General features: G+C 38.7%; 1 protein-coding gene across 4 annotated transcripts; it reads right to left on the reverse strand.

The window, feature by feature from the left end:
* Positions 1–1,334: 1,334 nt before the first annotated feature.
* Positions 1,335–5,524, reverse strand: LOC129726410 (uncharacterized). Of its 4 annotated transcripts, none has more exons than XM_055683052.1 (2): positions 1,527–5,524; positions 1,335–1,465 (listed from the first exon to the last, which is right to left on the reverse strand). In XM_055683052.1, exon 1 carries the CDS (start codon positions 5,125–5,127, stop codon positions 2,479–2,481), a length of 2,649 nt encoding a protein of 882 aa, XP_055539027.1. In that variant the 5' UTR covers positions 5,128–5,524; the 3' UTR covers positions 1,335–1,465; positions 1,527–2,478. The 4 variants fall into 4 exon arrangements, with proteins under 4 accessions (XP_055539027.1, XP_055539030.1, XP_055539029.1 ...); XM_055683055.1 differs by having other exon boundaries at positions 1,428–2,051; positions 2,324–5,524; XM_055683054.1 differs by having other exon boundaries at positions 1,428–2,205; positions 2,324–5,524.
* Between the last annotated feature and the right edge of the window lie 14,617 nt (positions 5,525–20,141).

The raw sequence follows: 20,141 nt of genomic DNA on the forward strand, positions 1-20,141 counted from the left end.
CACACATCCCAGACACATGACGATATTTTCATTAAATACGTAACTACAAACATTGTAGCAATCATGATTAATCTTGCAGATTATTAGACCTAAACTTATGAATGTTAAAAAACAGCAGATGACCATTTACATCCCACATCAACTCCAGCTGTCATATTTTTATTGTGGAGGTAATTTCCGGTTTCTGGCGAACAGCCCAAGGTGGACAAATTCAATCCAATCGTAGTGTTTTCAGAAACAGAATGATACCCAGCCGTGCAATGTCCGGGGCAGTGCAGTGTTGCCGTCGTGCGAATAAAAAATATCGTTGCCGACGATATTTTGTGCTTCCCGGAGATTTCACGGCAGCAGCTTACGAAGATGATATTTTCGTTTTTATTTTGCATCCGCGCCACGGTTTGGACTCTGTCCGAAAGCAGTGGGAACAGCGCTTAATTCGCATATAATTTTGTATAAGCAATCCGAAGGTGAATAGGTATGTCAAGAGCGAAAAGCTAGAGTCTGAAGCAAGAAAAACCAAACGAACCAAACGACCAAAGTAAACGAATTTTACTACTAGACTTGTCGGAAAGGGTATTATGATTATTAAAAAAAAAGTTTACAGTAAATTGAGTTTTTTATTCTTTTTGTTTATTTTTAACATTTAAGAAAGCGTACAATATATTGAACTATAATTTAATTTATTTTATTTGTTTTCGTTTATGTATATGTGCGCAGCATTTCAATGGTGTAGGTTTGCTTGCCCGATCGATGTCGCAATCGCTGAATCGTTCGTATCAGTCTAAGAAGTAAAACAAAGTAAAAACATAAGTAACTGGTCTCATAATGAAAACATTGAATTTTTACCTAGGCTTTCCCGCTGAAGCAAGTCTACCGATCCATTTGAACCGTTCTGAACCTTCTAGTTGATCGTTGGACCATACTGTAATGTTGTGAAGTGTTTCCACAGAACAGCTTGGAGGCAACAATTCATCATCGGCAGCAGTCCCAGCAGCAGTAGCAAAAGTCCCAGCAGCAACAGTAGTCCCAGCAGCAGCAGTAGTCCTAGCAGCAGCAGTAGTTCAGCAGCAGTAGCAGTCCTAACGTCTTTTGTTGTTGAATCTACCACCCGCAACAATTTTACCATGAAAAACATTGTCAGTGACTTCTGAATGCATGAAAATGGCTGTGAAGATACATCACAACCCCTCTTTTCATCGTAAAAATGACAAACAGAGTGTTTTTTATTGTTCTAAACAATGATATATAATGTAGAATTGATGTATTTACAATAGAAAACATAGTCAAACTATGATAAAGCTATGTACAATTACAGCAACCGCTAAGGTTTTTTGATTTGTTTCGGGTGCTCTCGTACTGGTTTCTTTCACTTGAGTTTGGCATTGGAAATCTTGAAGCACACCAGGTATAGGTCTTAGCTTCCCGTTGGCTCCGGCCACGTACAGATCCCGCTCGTAATGAACACCTATTCAAAATGACAAAAAACATTTTATTCATCACTTGCAATTATTTTCTAGTTCACTTACACTGCAAAGTCTGGTGTTTTCGGTAGTAAAATAATCTGCTGAAAGACAGCAAAAGTCCATGCGTAGCTTTGTTACTATCGGATTCTTTGGAAACCGTAGTGTATCGCCAGAGTGTTTATCTCCAAACAAAGTACATTGTGGACCAGTAAATACACCTCTATATCATCGGTTGAAGGAAACACTAACACAACTCAAAATTTTAAGTATTTGATGTCAAAAGCTGTCAGCTCACAAATCATCTAGCACAGTTGTGTCCATTTTGTTCCACTAACCAGTACAGAAGCTTATTAGACCACAAACTTTCAAACGTGTGTTTCCCGAAACAAGTACGTTGATTGATCATACGCACCGTCTTATTGTTTTTCAAGGGACCCTAGGACTGAATGCAAGATTTTTCTCAACTAAAAAACTAAAAACCTGGTGTCTAGTAAACATTATTGATATGAATTTTATTGCAATCGAAATTTTGATCCTGGTTCGCGCCATGTTTTTCGTGGTTCACGTCATTTATGATTTTATTTCTTCCTAATAATAAATAGAAGTGGAGCATTGCAAATTGATGGAATACACGTGATATAAACTTACTATTGTGTCGAATACAGTTATATTCTTCATACTATAATAAAGAATAATGTAAAACATACTCACATGCATTTGAGCCGTTGCGGAACAGAGTGGTCTATGTGCCATCGAGCAAATTTTTCAGGAGAAGCAATTTTCGAAAAATCTCTGAATAAAATTCTGTTCAACGGATTTTTTCAAACAAAATGTTCTAATATAAAGGTTACCTTACCTACCTTACCTAGCAGGCTAGAGCCGGGGTGGCTCGTGCTGTATCAAGAAGTCGTCTCCATTCAACTCGGTTCTGGGCTGTATGGCGCCATGCTCCCAGGCGTCTTGTCACTCGTAGGTCACTTTCAATCTGATCAAGCCATCGTGTACGCTGTGCTCCTCAATTTCTGGTGCCGGAGGGGTTACTGAAAAGGGTCGTTTTAACCGGGTTGTCGTCCGGCATCCTTGCGACGTGTCCGGCCCATCGCAATCTGTAAACTTTGATCAGATGTGCAATGGGGATCTCTCCTAGCAGCGCGTGCAGCTCATGGTTCATGCGTCTACGCCATTCTCCGTCTTCAGTCTGTACTCCACCGTAGATGGTTCGCAGCACCTTCCGTTCGAAAACTCCAAGGGCGTTGAGGTCCTCTGAGAGCAGTGTTGTCGTCTCTAGCCCATAGAGGACTACCGGTCTAACTAGTGTTTTGTACAGTTTCAACTTTGTACGGCGGCGCACTCGATTGGATCTCATCGTCTTACGAAATGAAAAGTAGGCACGATTTCCCGCTTGATTGCGTCTCCGGATCTCCTTGCTGGTGTTGTTGTCAGCGGTTACGAGCGATCCTAAGTACACGAACTCGTCTACCACCTCAAGCTCATCGCCGTCTACGGTGATCCGGGGTGGGAGGCTGACATTGTTCTCCTTGGAGCCTCCTCCCTTCATATACTCAGTTTTCGACGCATTGATCAGCAGTCCAATGCGCTTAGCTTCCGCTTTCAGTCTGGTGTAGGTTTCCTCCACCGTCGCAAAGTTTCGTGCTATTATGTCGAAGTCATCAGCGAAGCCGTTAAGCTGAACCCGTTTCGTAAAAATCGTACCACTCGTGTCGATGCCCGCTCTTCGTATAACACCTTCGAGGGCGATGTTAAAAAGCAAACAAGAGAGTCCATCACACTGTCTCAATCCTCGGCATGACTCGAAGGGACTCGAGAGCATCCCCGAGACACGCACGTAACACATCACACGGTTCATGGTAGCCTTGATCAGTCGCGTCAGTTTATCCGGGAAGATATCCTCGTTCTCGTGCATGATCTGCCATAGTTGTTCTCGATCAACTGTATCATAGGCTGCCTTGAAGTCGATAAAAATGTGATGCGTGGACACGTTGTACTCACGAAATTTTTGTAAAATCTGTCGGATTGAAAAAATTTGGTCCGTGGTTGCGCGGGCTCCCATGAAACCCGCCTGGTACTGCCCCACGAACCTCCTTGTTAAAGGTGTTAGACGTTGGAATAGAACTTGGGAGAGTATTTTATATGCAGCGTTGACAAGCGAAATGCCACGATAATTGCAGCACTCCAGCTTGTCGCCCTTCTTATAAATGGGGCAGACGACTCCCTCCATCCACTCTTCCGGCAGTTTTTCCTCTTCCCAGATCTTGGAAATGACCCAGTGTAGTGCTCTAGCAAGCGTTACGTTACCATGTTTGTAGAGCTCGCCCGGCAGGCCGTCTTTGCCGGTGGCTTTGTTGTTCTTCAGCCTCCCAATCTCCCGCTGAATTTCGTGGAGATCGGGGGCTGATACTCGGTCATCTACTGCTGGCACTCCCAGGTCCGTTCCAGTTCCACTTCTGTTTGTTGCATCGCCATTCAGATGTTCATCGAAGTGCTGCTTCCACCTGTCGACCACCTCGCTGTCGTTCGTGATGAGATTACCTTCCATATCCCTGCAAAAGTCGGCTCGCGGCACATAGCCTTTACGGGATTGGTTAACCTTTTCGTAGAACTTTCGCGTCTCATTAGCAGTGAACAGCTCTTCTAGCTCTTCATGGTCACGATCCTCTTGCTGGCGCTTTTTACGTCTCAGGATCGTGGTCATGTCATTCCTTGCCCGTCTGTATTTGACCAGGTTCTCTCTCGTCCTTACCCTCAGGTGATTTACCCAGGTCCGGTTTTTCTCTGACACCGCTGCCTGGCATCCCCCATCATACCAGTCGTTTCTGCCATTCGGCGCCTCTGTTCCTAGTGTCGTTGTCGCGGATTCCCTAATGGCCATGCGGATCATGGTCCAGCCATCCTCGAGAGAAGCTGCGCCGAGCTCCTCTGCCAAGGGTAGTGCCGCTTCAAGCTGTTGTGCGTAGACTTCGGCAGCTTGCGGGTTCCGTAGCTGCTTGATGTTGAGCCGCAGGGATCGGCTCTGTCGTGACTGGTAGACAGTCGACAGTTTTGAGCGCATACAAACCGCCACTAAGTAGTGGTCCGAGTCAATGTCCGCACCTCGGTAGGTGCGTATGTTGGTGATGTCCGAGAAAAATCGTCCTTCGATGAGCACATGGTCATTTTGGTTCGTTGTTTGTTGGTCAGGTGATTTCCAAGTGGCTTTGTGGATGTCCTTGCGGGGGAAAAATGTAATTCGGACTACCATTCCTCGGGAAGCTGCAAAGTTGACACATCTTTGGCCGTTGTTGTTCGTTTCGGTGTGCAGACTTTCGTGTCCGATCACCGGTTTATACAAGTCTTCCCTTCCGATTTGAGCGTTCAAATCCCCGATGACGATCTTGATGTCCCGCTGCGAGCAGCCATCGTAGACGTCCTCCAGCTGCGCGTAGAAGGCTTCTTTTTCGCCATCGGGTCTTCCTTCATGCAGGCAGTGCACATTGATGATGGAGTAATTGTAGAACCGGCCTTTAATTCTCAATACACACATCCTGTCGCTGATCGCCTGCCACTTGATCACACGACTTTGCATCTTGCCCAACACAATAAAGCCGGTACCCCGCTCATTTGTTGTGCCGCCGCTCTGGTAGTACTGGGCCCTGCGGCCACACATCCTCCGTACAGTTTCTCCTGCAGTTCCTGCAGCGCTACGATGCCGATTTGACAAGGTTCCAACTGATCCAGTAGGATCCTGTCGCCACCCGGGATGTTAAGCGATCTACAGTTCCATGTTCCGAGTTTCCAATCAGTGTCCTTTTTTTGTCGCCTAGGTCGTTGCCGATTGATCCGGTCCGTTTCTTCTTCTTGATTATTCGTAGTAAAGTGTTTTTGCCATGCTACCTTACTAGGGTGGCGATGGCTAGTCTCGCGACGGGGTTGCCGTCTTAGATTTAGCTGGCGAGACACCGCGTTTCATGATTAAGCCGCCCGCTCTGGGTCAGACGCTGTTGTACGCCGCCCCTAACATGGGGAAACAGCCGCGTACGTTCCCCCTTCCCAGTCAGCATACGACCGCTAAGGTTACTCGTATTCCGGTCGGCACCACGTGGAGGTTGGGATAGGAGTTGCTGGACAGAGGTGAATGACCACAATAGGGTCTCAGGTGACACGTGTCCAACCATTTACCAACCTAATATAAAGGTTATGAAGTTGTTTAATATGTGAATACATAAAATTACCATTTTTTTGGCGAAATAAGTGAATTTACCATACCAATGTACATAGACCACTCTGACTGCATATATATTTTACTGGAATCCTCGTATCGTTTCGGAACACGTTAACTCGTACAAAATGGCTAGTGTCACATGTTACATGTAACACAATATGTTACATATTACATGATATTTGACATGTTACATTTTTCGTGTTACATCACGTGTAACATGTTACAGGACAAGTGACAAGTTACATATCACATTTAATATGTTACATATATGTTACATAGCCATTCTGTTTCGGACGAAATTTCAACATGGTATAAATCAGCTTTAAAGTTCGATTTTTCGAAATTTTTCTAGTCTTTAGACCACTCTGTTTTGCAACGGCTAATATATGGGTATACAAGAAGATTTTGCGGTCCCGTTAGGATAGGATAAGATATTTGTCGTATTGGAAATTGTTGAAGTTTATTTTGAAGGAGAAATTTAATGTGAGGGTTTGACACTCTTTTTCTGTACGGACTTCCTCACTGCGACCAGAATCGTTGATCTGTTTTAAGATATATCTGGGTGTCTGCTTTATCTCGCACTTCTATTATTAGCAATACCACTACTGAGAAGTGGCATGCTTAAAATTAATTTATTCGTGCTTGTGTGTAATATGATTTTACACTCTTTTTTACTCACTATCTGCTCTACTATACCGAGCCTCGTTCCTCTCGCCAAATATTTACAATTAAAATTCCCTGGAAAAATTTCATCGTGCGTCCTTCTAACCAGTTTTATTTATATCGAATGGTCTGATTCTACTAAGAATCGAACCCGTGACTAAATGCATACTTTTTTACACTTCCATCATTTTTTTTTTCAAAACAAATTATCAATGACTAGAGTCACTGACTGTTTCTATTCGCAGAATAGTGCTATGTAAGATTTGAGTGTTCTTTTGTTTGCGATAATGGGTCCATTTTGGGATACTTTTCAAGAATATCCATTAAAAAAGTAAGGTTTGATTCTCACAACCTCGATTTAAATGGCTATTCTTGAAGACCACGCCAAAATGGACCCATTTCCGCAAAAAAAAGGAAAGCATAGGACTGTTATGCGAATAGCGGCAGCGCAGTCATTGTACCAAAACATAATTTGCATGATTTACTTTTTTACAAAAATGGTGATTGTTTTTCGTTGTTCACGTAAAATATGTCGGTTTTTGTAGTAGGAAAAAAAAATTGCTTAAAAAAAAACCGTCGTTTCCGAGCATGCTTTTATTGTTATAAACAAGCCTGTCTAAAATTCAGGCTGATCCGGTTAATGGTTCTTCAAAACCAGTACTTACCACAGCCACATTTTCTTGGAAAAAATAGTTTCGAGATAATCGTGGTGATTACGCGCAGTGACGCGCAGCAGCAGATTACGCGCTTGCAATAGCTGGCAAATCGGTTCTACTGCTCAGACGTTTATGATTTTTTTTTAAATATACTCTAGTCGAAAAAATCGACATGTTTTTAATGCTTTATCTGAAAGTACATATCCTTTTAGAAAATGCAATAAAGAATATTTCGATTTGTTTCAACTAACACTAGTGTATAACCAACCCCTAATAGTAAATACAGATTAATTTAGTATATTAGTACTTTCACCTATACGTGGCTATATCTATTTTGAAAATGCAAAAAGCGATAATTCAAATATTTTTTTCAGGTTCAGGGCGTTACTTCGATGTACTCCAACATTGAGCAATTCGAATAGGTTTTTTGTAACATTGGTGTCACACCGATTTACCAACAACAAAAAGTACAAAAAGCAAAAATTTTTGAAGCAGTGTTTTCGGACACTCGGTTCTTTGAAAGATTCAAAAATGAATTTTAAAACGATGTAAAACGAGCTTGCCATTGGGGTCAGTTCAACGAACTGGCACTGCCGTACCAAGAGCCTGAAAATGGTCTCGAACAGAATTCGGACATGAAAAATGTGTCGAAAACAATATTGATTACGATTTTTTTTAAGTTCAAAATTTGTTATTTGCGAACAATTGGAAATTGTTCATGGCGAATTCCTGATTTCCATGAGGATTCGTTCGCTTTCCATGGTTGTAACCGATATTCGGCTATTCCGATTGAGTGGCTACCCTGATTATTCAAGTATTACATACTATTATACAATTAATAAAGATAGAGTTCAGTTTGCTTCACAACTCTGTTAGTTTAAGCATTTTAAAAATTAGCATTAGCTTAGCGAAAATGTGAAGGGTATGAGACTATTTCAGCAGCAGACGAAGAAAGTCTGGTTTTCTACAACATACTAATGCAAAATCTGCCGAAAAGCGACCTCTGTCGATGTGATGCAATTCCTTACCGATACTCTAGTTATTTTTCTATTTTGTGTTCGTCATTTTTACTGGATTTTGTTAACCCTGAAAAGAAAATTATATTTTGATGTGCGTAAAAGAATAATAATACGTCGAATTGACTCCCGGCTTTCAAATAATTGAAAATGCAATAGTTTCTTCAAAAACAATCATTGAATGGTCATTACAGTATTAACTCATCGATAAACAACAAACACCAGAACTCAGGTTTTAATGTGTCTTTCTTTTCCATTTCTTTTACCATTTAAAAAAAAAGTTAAAAGAAAAATCAGAAACTAATTAGAGTGCTCTATCCAGCTTTCCACGAGCGGTAATGGCGGACAGTGCACGCAGCCCATTTTGACGTTTTCTGTAGGTCGAGTAATTTTCAATCGCAGTAACAATGTGAAAAACATAAAAATTTTGCGACGTAGCATAGCAACTTTAATAAACAGTTCTGTTCATTTTGATCCGCGCAGGCGCACGACGAAATTGAAATAACAAAACGCCCATTGTTTGTTGAAGTTGCTATGCTACGTTGCGACGTTGTTATATTTTCTACTCCCTTACTGCGATTGAAAATTCCTAGACCTACAGAAAACGTCAAAATGGGCTGCAAGCACTATCCACCATTACCGCTCGTGGAAAGCTGTAAATATTTTAGCAACCAAAACGGTTTCTTTGATTGGCATAGTGTCTTTGGAAAAGTTGTAGATAATTATTTTGACATTAAAAAAAATATTAGCTGCGATTTTTTTTAAATGTTTTTTTTTCAAAACTATATAACTTTATTTTTCATGATTTCTCCATGAGCGGACAGTCCGCAATGTTTAGGTAATCTTTTGTAGTTTTCATGAAAAAATATGATTTTTTTATTCAATACCTCTCCAATATAGCATTTTTCTATGCCTTCTCGAAAATGAGTCGTGTTTCAAAAAACTAAACCAATAGCACAAAATTGCGTCTTTTGCCCATAGAAACGACTATGCAAAGTTTAAAACTGGGACATTTGTTGTGGAAGTTTCTTCAGATTGCGTCGAAGTTTATGTCGTTGAAATAACGAGCCAAACGACCGAATACATAACCTGAGCTCACATTGTCCTAGAACAACATTTATTTTTCTAAGAAAGTGTTCTACGCTGGCACGTAAGAGTTTTCTAAACACTTCCGGTTTTTTTTTTCAGAAAACAACTAACATTTGATTCTTTTTTGGAAAATTTGGCGAAATTTATTAAAATAAAATAATGTACAAAGTCCTACATACGTTTTTGGTATGTAATAGCCATAAAAATAAAATTGACTCCAGTCGATTGTAAAAATGTTGTTTCAAGAAGACCGCATTAAAAAAGTTTAGTATCTCAAAATCGTAACGGAAACGTAGCTTCCAAAAAACGCGAAAATTTAAAAATCCTCGTGAAAATACCGGGTAAACTCTGAAATCCGCGTGGAAACATTTTATTTGTTGAAATTTTTTAATCATGTCTGCTAAATACTTTTCGAAAAAGATTAAAAAGCAGTGTTATTTTCATCTACGAAATAACATAAAAATCAGAAACAAAAATTAACCAACTATAAGCTACTATAAACTATAACTATAAAAACCATATCGTGTAATCAAACGGCTTTTCTGGGCAACTCGAGTAAAAAACGCGGTAATTCCAAAATTCACTATTTACCCACTTTTTGAATTATTTAGAAGAGTTTTAGAACTAACGTTGATTCTAGACTTTCCATGTTTGTTCCATGTATCCCTCGCGTAAATAGTGACTTTAACGTAAAAAAAATCAGGGTGGCGACTCAATTTCCAAAATTTAACTCCCTGATATTCCCTGATTCTCCCTGATGTTTCAAATTTTTTTCCCTGACTATTCAAATTTATTTTAAACTGATTTGAGTTACGACTGTCATAGGTTTTTTCACCTTTATCACAAAACTAAAACGGATCAGACCTGAACTGGTTCCTGCCAAAATTCGCACTAGTAATTAAAACAGTTAAGCTTCGCTTTTGCTAACTTGAATCTTGAACAAAAAAATATTTTTGTTGAGAAACTTGACCAATTTGATGTAATTGAAAATAAAAATTGCACTGGTCAACAAAAAAAGTTGTCCCAAATCTCAAATAAGTACTCTAGAAATTATAGCTTTATAACCATTCCTATTCATTTAGGTGCTCCTGGTAAACGCAGAACTGCGTCATAAGGCCGCAGGATAATTATTTGCTGTGTTCGTCGTTTTTACGTTTACTTACGGGAAAGCTTTATGGAAGTCTTTGAAGACTTGAAGCATTTCTGAAACGTCTAGGGGCACTAACTTTTCAAGGGGCAATTGACTTTTTCGAGACACACCTATTTTGACAGGAAAATTAATCAGATTTGGAATTCTGGTTGGATCAGTTGAATAATTATTTTAAAATCTTGACTGTGAAAATTAGAAGATGAGAAATTACAAATTCGCAATCAAACCTTTATTCTGAATCCTGTCGAATGCTTTTTCTAAGTATAGAAGAGCAGCTCCACGTGAATAACCTTTAGATTTATTAGCTCGTATCATCATAAATTGATTGGTCGACAACTTAAAACCTGAGCTGGATCCTTATCCGGCTTTAAAATTGGAGTATTTTTGGCATTTTTTCATAATTTGGCTAAATATTCATATTGGAACAATTTCTGCGAATTTCGCAAGAAAAACTTTAATTAAAATGTCACCAGGTGCTTTTGTATTTTTGATAATTTTGATGATAGATTTAAGCTCATTTAAGCTAGTTCCACTTAATTCCAATTGATAGAAATTTGATAACATCAAAGTGTGACTTCGCCTTTAATTGGACTCACTAGATTTCGAGTTATGAACACATTCAAACTATTGAGCAAGTCTTTGAGTCTTCTGTCAATTGGTTGCAAGAAAGAAATCACCATTTTCGATAACTGGAATATGACAATGGCGATAGTGAAGCTTGCTCAGACGATGTTAGAAGATATGTCAATAGTTTGGTAGCAATTGTAAACGTGATGATGATGAAGTGCAAGAAACTGGAAAAAAAACTCGTCTAACCACTGGTTTTGAGGGAAAAAAATGTAGTAATTAGCATAAAATGCGCGCATTACAGAATGACTTGTTAGTACCTATTAGGATACTTTTCGAAAAATTTAGAGTCACTTTTTCTTGATATTTTGGTCACTGAAGTCACTACTGTTGCATTGTCTAACCGTTACGAGCCCTGCACAAGGTATCATCAGTTCCTTGCAATTCATTCTCAGAAAGTTTTACTGTTAAGTTTGTGCAAATTGTGCATGTGGTTGCTGAGTAAGAAGAGTTTGAAGGTCATTTATCGAGGAAAAACCCTATCACTCCGCGGGAATAGGGTTAAATAAAGCCTATGCTAAAATGGATACGTTCTTCTTGAAATTTACTTTTCATGAAAAATTTTCTACTAAGAACAAATGCTTAGTTTGCTGAACCAATTACGAGTGCATAGTTTCAGTCAATTAAAAAATGATCGATTTTTTTTTGCATATTTTGAACTCATTTGGCATTAATTAGTACTTTCGTTTTCGTGTCGGAAAAATTAAGTAACCTTATTGAGTGTTGTTGTATGGTTCCTGGTGAGCGTCCACATCGAATGCTCTGAAATAAATTCTGTTCAGAACTAACTTTGTAAAAAAATCCCAAGCCTCTGAAATTTTCCCTGATGACTTTTCAAATTCCCTGATATTCCCTGATTTCCCTGATCAAAAATCAAATCCCTGATATTCCCCGATTCACCCGGTTTTTCCCGGTAGTCGCCACCCTGAAAATGATTTTACAAAAACAAAATGTTGGACAACAATATCAATTCTCAATTTCAAGCAATAGTTAAAACATTCGCATACAAAAATGACCGATGGTCAATTGGTAGTTATAAAGTAGTTATAAAGATTCCAAGAAACAAATTTACTTTCCCCTTGTTAAAAAAAAAATAAAATCAAAAGAAATAATTATCGGTTTCCGTTAGACTCTACTAGAAATTTGGGAAATAAATATTGAAATTAAGTCCGCGCATTCAATATTTATTTCCCAAATTTCTAGTTGAGTCTAACGGAAACCGATAATTATTTCTTTAATTTAATAAATCACTCTGGTATGGATTTGGATTTTCCAAATTAAAAAAAAATACTTTTTGCTTAATTGCTAATAAAAAAAGGTACCAATTGCATTAGCATACTGAAAGTAATTTTTATTTTTTCCAATTTTAAGCTAATTATAAATTTGTTGGAAAAATGAAATGGTAAAAAACACGTCATAATAGATTCAAGAGCTGAAATCTAATCAATTTAGTGGAAATAAAAACAAAAACATACAATTTTTCTCATATTTAAGCTTCGTCACAGGCTTTTTTTTTTTTCAAAGAAGCAGTAAATTAACATAACAAAAGAAAATAAGTATTTTACGTTCGCCAACGGCAAATTTGTGAATAACAATTTGGTGATTCGATTATCTGGAAAATTCGATTATCCGGAGTGAAAAAAAATTCTACACTTCGGCTAAATATTATACAGTCATACCTCGATATACGGCAACCTCGATATAAGGCAACCTCGATATAACGTAACTCGATATACGGTAAATTTTACCTCTATGTAACGAAACTTTTTAAGATGCATTAAAATTGAAAATAAATGATACAGCAACTGTATGGGTATAAATTGCTCCAAAAAAAATTTTTGTAGTAAGTTTTGAAACCAACACAATTCACAGTAACAATTCACAGTCTTGCATCAATTAAAAAAAAAAAATTTTGCTTGTTGAAATTTTCTCTAAGTGGGCATAAGAAAGATTTAAAAATACTGATAGGTGATGGGAAATAGGTTTTCGCGCATCTTTGAGTAACCATCAACAGTTTTGCATCAATTAAAAAAAATTGTTGCTTGTTGAAAATTGTCCTAAATCTGCATAAGAATGATTTAAAAATACTAATAGGTGATGGGAAACAGGTTTTCACGCTTCTGCGAGTAACCTCTTGTATCACTTGAAAAAAGTATTCTTTTTTGCTTCTTAAAATAATTCTAAATAAGCATAAGAAAGGTTTAAAAGTACTGATAGGTTATGGAAAATAGGTTTTCGCGCATCTCTGAGTGACCATTAATATTCTTGCATAAATTAAAAAAATATTTTTTTAACGAAACGAAAATAAAAATAAAGTTGCCTTATATCGAGGTATGACTGTATACAAAAGCGAATTTTTCATTGATTTCTAATTAATGTTTCAAAATAAAGTAATCAAAAGTCCACTTATCAATGGCTAAGAAACAACGAGTCGCTTTAATTTTGAGAAATAAAAAGCTTCAAGAAGTGAAGTTCATAGCAGAACTCGTTTTGTATTATTTTCCGAAAAAACACTAACCTGGGGAGTGCAATTGCACTCGATCGATGAGAAAATCGAATCCATTATCGAGGATATCCAGCAACCACCTCTTCCTGAAAACAACCAAAACAACACACTTGCTGGTTGCGAACCAGCATTCCTTTCTAATATAGCTTGGATTAAATCCAAGCTACTTATCCACTACACTTTTCCATAAACACCACACTTAACCCCCCTGAGTTTCACAACTTTATTCACCAGAATATAAACAGTTTTTCACACTGCTGCATTGCAGCATACTAGGCACCGGGAAGAACTACGAACTGTTTGGCAGCAGCCCGATTAACACTTCCGACACTTAAGATTACGCCGCGACAATCAAAATACGTGAATACAAATTTCTAACGCGACACGAAATAATCCAACTTTTATAACAACTCGATTGAAAATTAAATGTGCATCAAACCGTAATGCTACCGTATAAAAAAGCAAAACAAGCAAGCAAGCAAACAAAAGCGCGTTGCTCTACTCCGAGTCTGTACGCGATGACAAAAAAAGCGTTCAACAGATACACGTCGTGTACCTGTATGCGCATACGTTTATTACTCGACGAGAATGAAGAGCGTTTTCATGCGAACTAACTGCCCGGCGCCAAAAGAGAAAGACGAAAAAACAGAAATAGAGCGTCCAGCGTACACACCAATACGAGAGATCGTGTATTTCGAGCGAATTTCGTTCAACCCGCATGAATTTTGAGAGAGATGGGTCCGATGGTCCGATTCGCGTTCCATGAAATTCTGACAGGGTTTGTTGCATTTGAGCACGACATTGGACCGATGTTGAGCGAAATGTCGACCCGTTGTTTTGAAGTAGAATACTTCTCTCAGGAAGTTCGGCTACATAAGGATGTGAAATGGAAATCTAAAACCGAAAAAAGTGAAAAATATGTCCAATTTCAAATGCTAATAAATCGGTTAGTATTCGATAGATTTCCTTCGTTCTTGCAGCAATAGATTGGAAAATCTTCTAAGATTCTTCCCAAAATAAGATAATTGTAATTTTATTATTCACACTATTGTACTATTGAAAATAGTCAAGCCTTGTCAAAACGAAAATTTCGACCCCTGATTGGTCGTTATATGCTTGCTTCCCAAGCACGGTCGACAGAATCATATACCATGCAATTGAAAACATGCTATTTGGCCTATATAAGAGCCTGTTTCAGCCGGAGCCGCTCATAATAGTTCTGAACAGCGACGACAGCAGTCCTCCCTTAGCAGCAGCGGGAGCGAGCAGTGGGTACCATCGATAGCGGAAAGCGGCCACAACTGTGGCATGGCTGTGGATAGGCGTAGCAGTTCCAGCGGATCTCACCATCGATAGCAGCAGGGCCAGCAGATGCAGTTACAGTGGATACCAATGGCGGCCACAACTGTGGCATGGCTACGGATAGTGTTGCAGTTGCTCAGCAGTTAGGCCAGCGTATAGCGGCCACAACTGGGCATGGCTATGCATAGCGTAGCATCAGACAGCGACAACGGCAGTCGTCCTTCCTCAGCAGCAGCACTAGCCCTGTGGTTGGTCACCACGTCTCAGGAGCAGCGCGGTTTTTCTCAGCGTGTGTCGCCAGACAGCCATTATTCCCCCCGTGTTGGGGCAGCATGATGATTGTCATCAGGAAATCCAGTTTCGGAAATCAAAATGCCTTTTTGAAGGCAAATAAACAAGTCATTGAAAGTTAATAATTTTTATCAACGCAATCAAGCATTCTGTGTTGCATCCTAGCAATTTAAATTTGTCGCACCCGTCTAATTTACTGAAAGTGAAATAGCTTCCACAGTGCATGTTGTCCGTGTATCTTAATTCCCCCAATGTTAGGGCAGCTCAAAGGTTGTAATTAGCAACCGATTTTGAACAGCAACATGCTTTTTTCAAGGCAAAAAAATATAATTGAAGGTTAATAATTTTCTGGCATCAACACAAGCAGACATTCTGTGCGGGATGCAATCAAATTCTGTTGTAGTTGTCTAATTTTCACTTTATTTAGTAAACCCCCCAGTGTAGGGGCAGCGTAAAGGCTGCGATCAGCATGACCAACTTTGAATAACAAACGGTTAACGTTTATTCACTAAAAATACAATAATTTGCACAAAAAGACATTAAAAATTCTACCGCATTATTAGACGCGTTTCTCCAGTCATGCCTCGTGAACGTGAAGGTTCCCTATCACAGACATAGATTTCGTGCTCCAGCACATTACAACACGTGGAAATTGTCTTTTTACTAGTGCAACATTTCTTGGAAGTGTTTTATTATTCTCGGGTAAGAGACTACGAGTGCATTTTGAAGTAGAATACTTCTCTCAGGAAGTTCGGCTACATAGGGATGTGAAATGAAAATCTTAAACCGAAAAAAGTGAAAAATATGTCCAATTTCAAATGCTAATAAATCGGTTAGTTTTCGATGGATTTCCTTCGTTATTGCAGCAATCGATTAGAAAATCTTCTAAGATTCCTACCAAATGCAGGAAATTGCAATTTTATTATTCGTACTATTGTACTATTGAAAATAGTCAAGCCTTGTCAAAGCACAAAATTCGACCTCTGATTGGTCGTTATACGATTGCTTTCCCATTATTTGGCCTATATAAGAGGCTTCATCAGATATTAAACAAAGATTTCATCAGATATTAAATTGAACAACTGAAATTTGAAGAACACAAATGAATATTTAAAGAGTTAATATTTTCTCGTTTTGCGCTATAATCCAAAGTTAATTATCTTAATCCCCATGCATACTCTGACTACGTTTGCGTCGCTTAGTGGTTGGCTACGGCTATGCAGAACGCAAATGTCGGCGCGATGTGATTCGGCAAGACGAAATGTGTTGAAATGTATAGCTCTACTTCGTCGTAAAAAGAGCTGTACATTTCATCACGGTAAGGCGAATCGCATAGCGCCGCCATTTGCGTTCTGCATAACTGTAGCTTTTGTTCCGTTCCCGTTTAATGATGTCGTATTAAATGTGCATATTGAAATTTGGCAGCACTTCAACTTCTCATTTGCGCAAAATTTTAAAAATGTTCAATAAACTTCATTCAAAATATCAAACAAAGAGAAATTACAATACTGCCAATGAACGGTCAACGTTTATTTACTAGAAAAAATGACTGACACGCAAGTAACGGGGTTATCTTTCTTGCAAAAGTATTCTACTTCAACTTGCGGTCGTGGCTTTGCATACAACCTTCCTGTGATTTTTTTTTTCTTTTAGATCTGCCATCTTTTTCGCGTAACGGAAAGTGTACAGTGCGTTTGTGTATTTTAATTCACTTGAACTGCGAAGTCAATTTAATTGTTATAGCCTAACTTACACTTACGTTCAACTCTCACTGTCAGTTCGAAGTTCTTAATCAACACTATTTGTTTCAACCTCAGTCCGAGATCGAAGTAGGCCGTGGCCGGATTTGGACGTCAAAATTTTCGCTCGCGTGATATTTTGGAAGAAAATTTGTTTAACAGGATAGTGCGTGTAAGTTACAGGTGTTATTGCGAAGTGGGTTTATTCGGGAATGTTTGTTGTTTTGTGCTTGTTGCGGAATATTCACTTAAGTTCCGTGAAGAATCATTGATGAACTGGCTGAATTGGCATATGGAATGGTACTACGCCACCGTAGTCTGCAGCGGGTTCTGTATTACTTCTCATGACTGTGCGGTTTGAAACTGACAACAAGGCTAGCTGGATAATGTGTGCGGTTTTGTTCTACGTGTGATTTTGGTGAAAAAGTTGTTTTCTTATTAGTGTAATTGGTCAAGTTTTTCGGTTCAGGTTCTACTGCTGCCCGGGAATGTGCAAAAAGAAGCCAGCGGATCGTCATGAAGCAGATAAGTGGCATTTTTATTCATAGTGTTTTTGAAATGCTTTGTTTTTTGTTTGTTTTGAAATCGCACTTGGAAGGAATTGAAGATAGGTCGAAAAAGATCGTTTTTGGGATTGCGTCTTGGGCTTACTAAAGAGCGCTCGAAGCGCCATCAACATCCAGATAGAACAGCATTGTTATTTAGAAATGTCAGGTGAATGAGGTTCCGAAAGTCATAAGAAGTACTCGAAACAAAGATAATTTCGTAGTTAGCGTCAAATGGTATGATTCGTTATGCACGGAGGGGGAATGTAATCGTTAACATTTTGAGTGATATTTGTCGATAATTGACAACTTAAATTCAGGCGCATATGTGAGAGAAAGTCGTCCATGGCAGTCCTATTGAGGAAGTCATATACAAACGTGAACTGTTTTACAATTCAGTTTCACACCGTTTCACTTGCGATGTGCCCGTTCAGGAGGGTCGGGTTCCGAGTCGAAATGTGGCACCAAGGCTTTGCTTTTTTCGATTTTCCTATGTTGCATATAACTTAAAGCCGCGACCCAGATTCTCATGGCTTAAGGGGTTATATACCTTTTTGGTCGAGAAAAATGAGGGAAGTTTGAATCTATTTTTAAGCGCATAGCATCATTTTCATTGCATCAAAGAGGTATTTTTCTGAAAGTACAGTTTATCAACAACAAAAAAAAATACGTTCGATTTTGAGGACTATGGTGCAGTAATGATAGCCAAAATCTTATGCTTCACTTTTTCGATTTTTATAGCTTTTGGGCAGATGTTTTATATAATACGTTCCAATTATGACTGGTTCGGCATTTTGTTAATAAACTTGAGACTATATATTGGTCAATATGGATAACTTCGTTTTTAAATTATTAAGGCTTTGTATGCATGAAACTTTGCCAATTTTTCTATTAAATAGGTAACATTCACATCGAAATGTCGTATCGCCGAGTGTCTGCGTCGGTAGAAGGAAAAATAGCGGTCGTGCGTAATGCTTCGGTGTAAACCGCGTTTCGGGTTCGGGAGAGTTTTGCTCATATGAACGTTTTCGAAATTAAGTGATTTCGCGGAGTTTACCCAGATGCTTGTTCATGTCTCACCGAAGATTTCGTTCGGTCGATAAATATCGTGACTAACGAAAACGCGATGTATACCTTCCAAAGAATCGCGGCCAACGTGTACTCGAGATTAACAAATAGCTGGTTGCTACAAGTGGTAAAGGCTACTTCACGCGCGTCGTACGCAGAGGATCGCGGTGTTTGGCAAGAAAGATACTCATGGTTCGTTTCCGTAATAAGCGCGCATCATTTTTATATTCCGTTTTTCAGGTGTGTTTTTCGCGGGATCGTTTTTTTAGAGCAGACGAAGTGAATACGAGAGACGTCGTTAGTCGATCTGTTATATAGAAAATATCCGGTTGACCGAACCTAGAGAGACTCCGTGTTTATACATTTCAAGTGGCCTATTTTTAGATAGATCAACAACGCGCAATAGCTTTCGGTATAAAGAGGATCACCTTACGAGGAGATATCCGATCATTTGAAGTTGTCTCGAGTCGGTCAAAGATCCAGTATCCTTGCGTACGATTTATTGTTGCGGTGTTACATTTTCAAACTGAATAAGTTCGAATCGCATTATGAATATCGTGGCGGATGTAATGAACTCAATGGCGCGACACTTGTTGTAAAGAACCCGACGCTCGAAATCAGCGCATCGTTCACCAAAACGAACCCTGCTGTATACCTTGCCCTTTCTCCAACATCCCAGTGATTTCTCGTGGAAGTGCAGAGGTGTTCTCGGCTTCCATAAAGCGAGTATCACGTCAACATTTTCCTATACAAACTCCTTCTTTGACCTGCATTCGGATGCGGCCGGCGCTGGTATTGCCTGATAAATATATTAAGGTCACCAGTTTTTACACATTGAGGATGCATGTTGGTCCCAAGCATCATCTATTGGTTCTCTGTGTAATTACTGCTGATCTGGCAATAACGGAGTAGCAACCGCGGGCGGTCAATCATGCTCATGCTCATGCTCAGTCAGATTTTTTTTTTTTTTAATCTTGCGTTTTGCTTTTGATCGCTGCGTTTTTGTATTTACACGCTAAATGTTTAATGCGGTGTTTGTCCCTCTTCTATTCACACGTCACTTGTTTCTTATACACTATAATCCCTACAATAATATAATAATATCGACTTCATGCACAGTCTTTGACAATAAACATTTGGGCTGGTGACTGATTACACTGTTGGAAAATTTAGGGTTAATGCTAAACCAACTTAAATCTGAACAATAATTTTGGGAGCATTGATTTATCTACACTAACAAAAAGTAACATTTAACAATAATCTACAGAAAAACTCACAAAACGTATAGCACGCATGTGTTATAAGTTTATTGTTCCGATTTCATCGGTAACACTCATTGACACATTTTTTTGTTGAGGTTTTAACCGGTGGTCATTCACCACCCGAAAAAAATAACATCAAAAAAACCTTGAAAGTTGCTGTAATTGTACATAGTTTTACCATAATTAAACTATGATTTTCATTGTAAATACATCAATTTTACATTAAATATCATTGTCCAAAACAATAAAAAACATTGTTTTTGCCAGTTTTACCATGAAAAAGGGGGGTTGTTATGTATCTTAACAGCATTTTTTCAGGCGTTTTTCCCATACATTTAGCAGTCACTGACAATGTTTTTCATGGTAAAATTATTGTCGGCGGTAGATTCAACAACAAAAACGTTGTGCATTTACTGTTCTCACTGCAAAATTTATCGTAAATTTTTTTTCGGGCAGTCAATAATAACTATGTTATATTGCATACTGTTTAAGCAACATCAAACAATGGATTATAACTAGTTTATTCGTAGAACATTCTGATTGAA

Source organism: Wyeomyia smithii, chromosome 3 (assembly GCF_029784165.1).
Source record: "Wyeomyia smithii strain HCP4-BCI-WySm-NY-G18 chromosome 3, ASM2978416v1, whole genome shotgun sequence".
In the NCBI taxonomy this organism is placed as follows: Eukaryota; Metazoa; Arthropoda; class Insecta; order Diptera; family Culicidae; genus Wyeomyia; species Wyeomyia smithii.

Bases quoted from the DNA above. Each gene is read 5' to 3' on its own strand.
- LOC129726410 (XM_055683052.1), bottom strand. From the start codon at position 5,127: ATGTGTGGCCGCAGGGCCCAGTACTACCAGAGCGGCGGCACAACAAAT.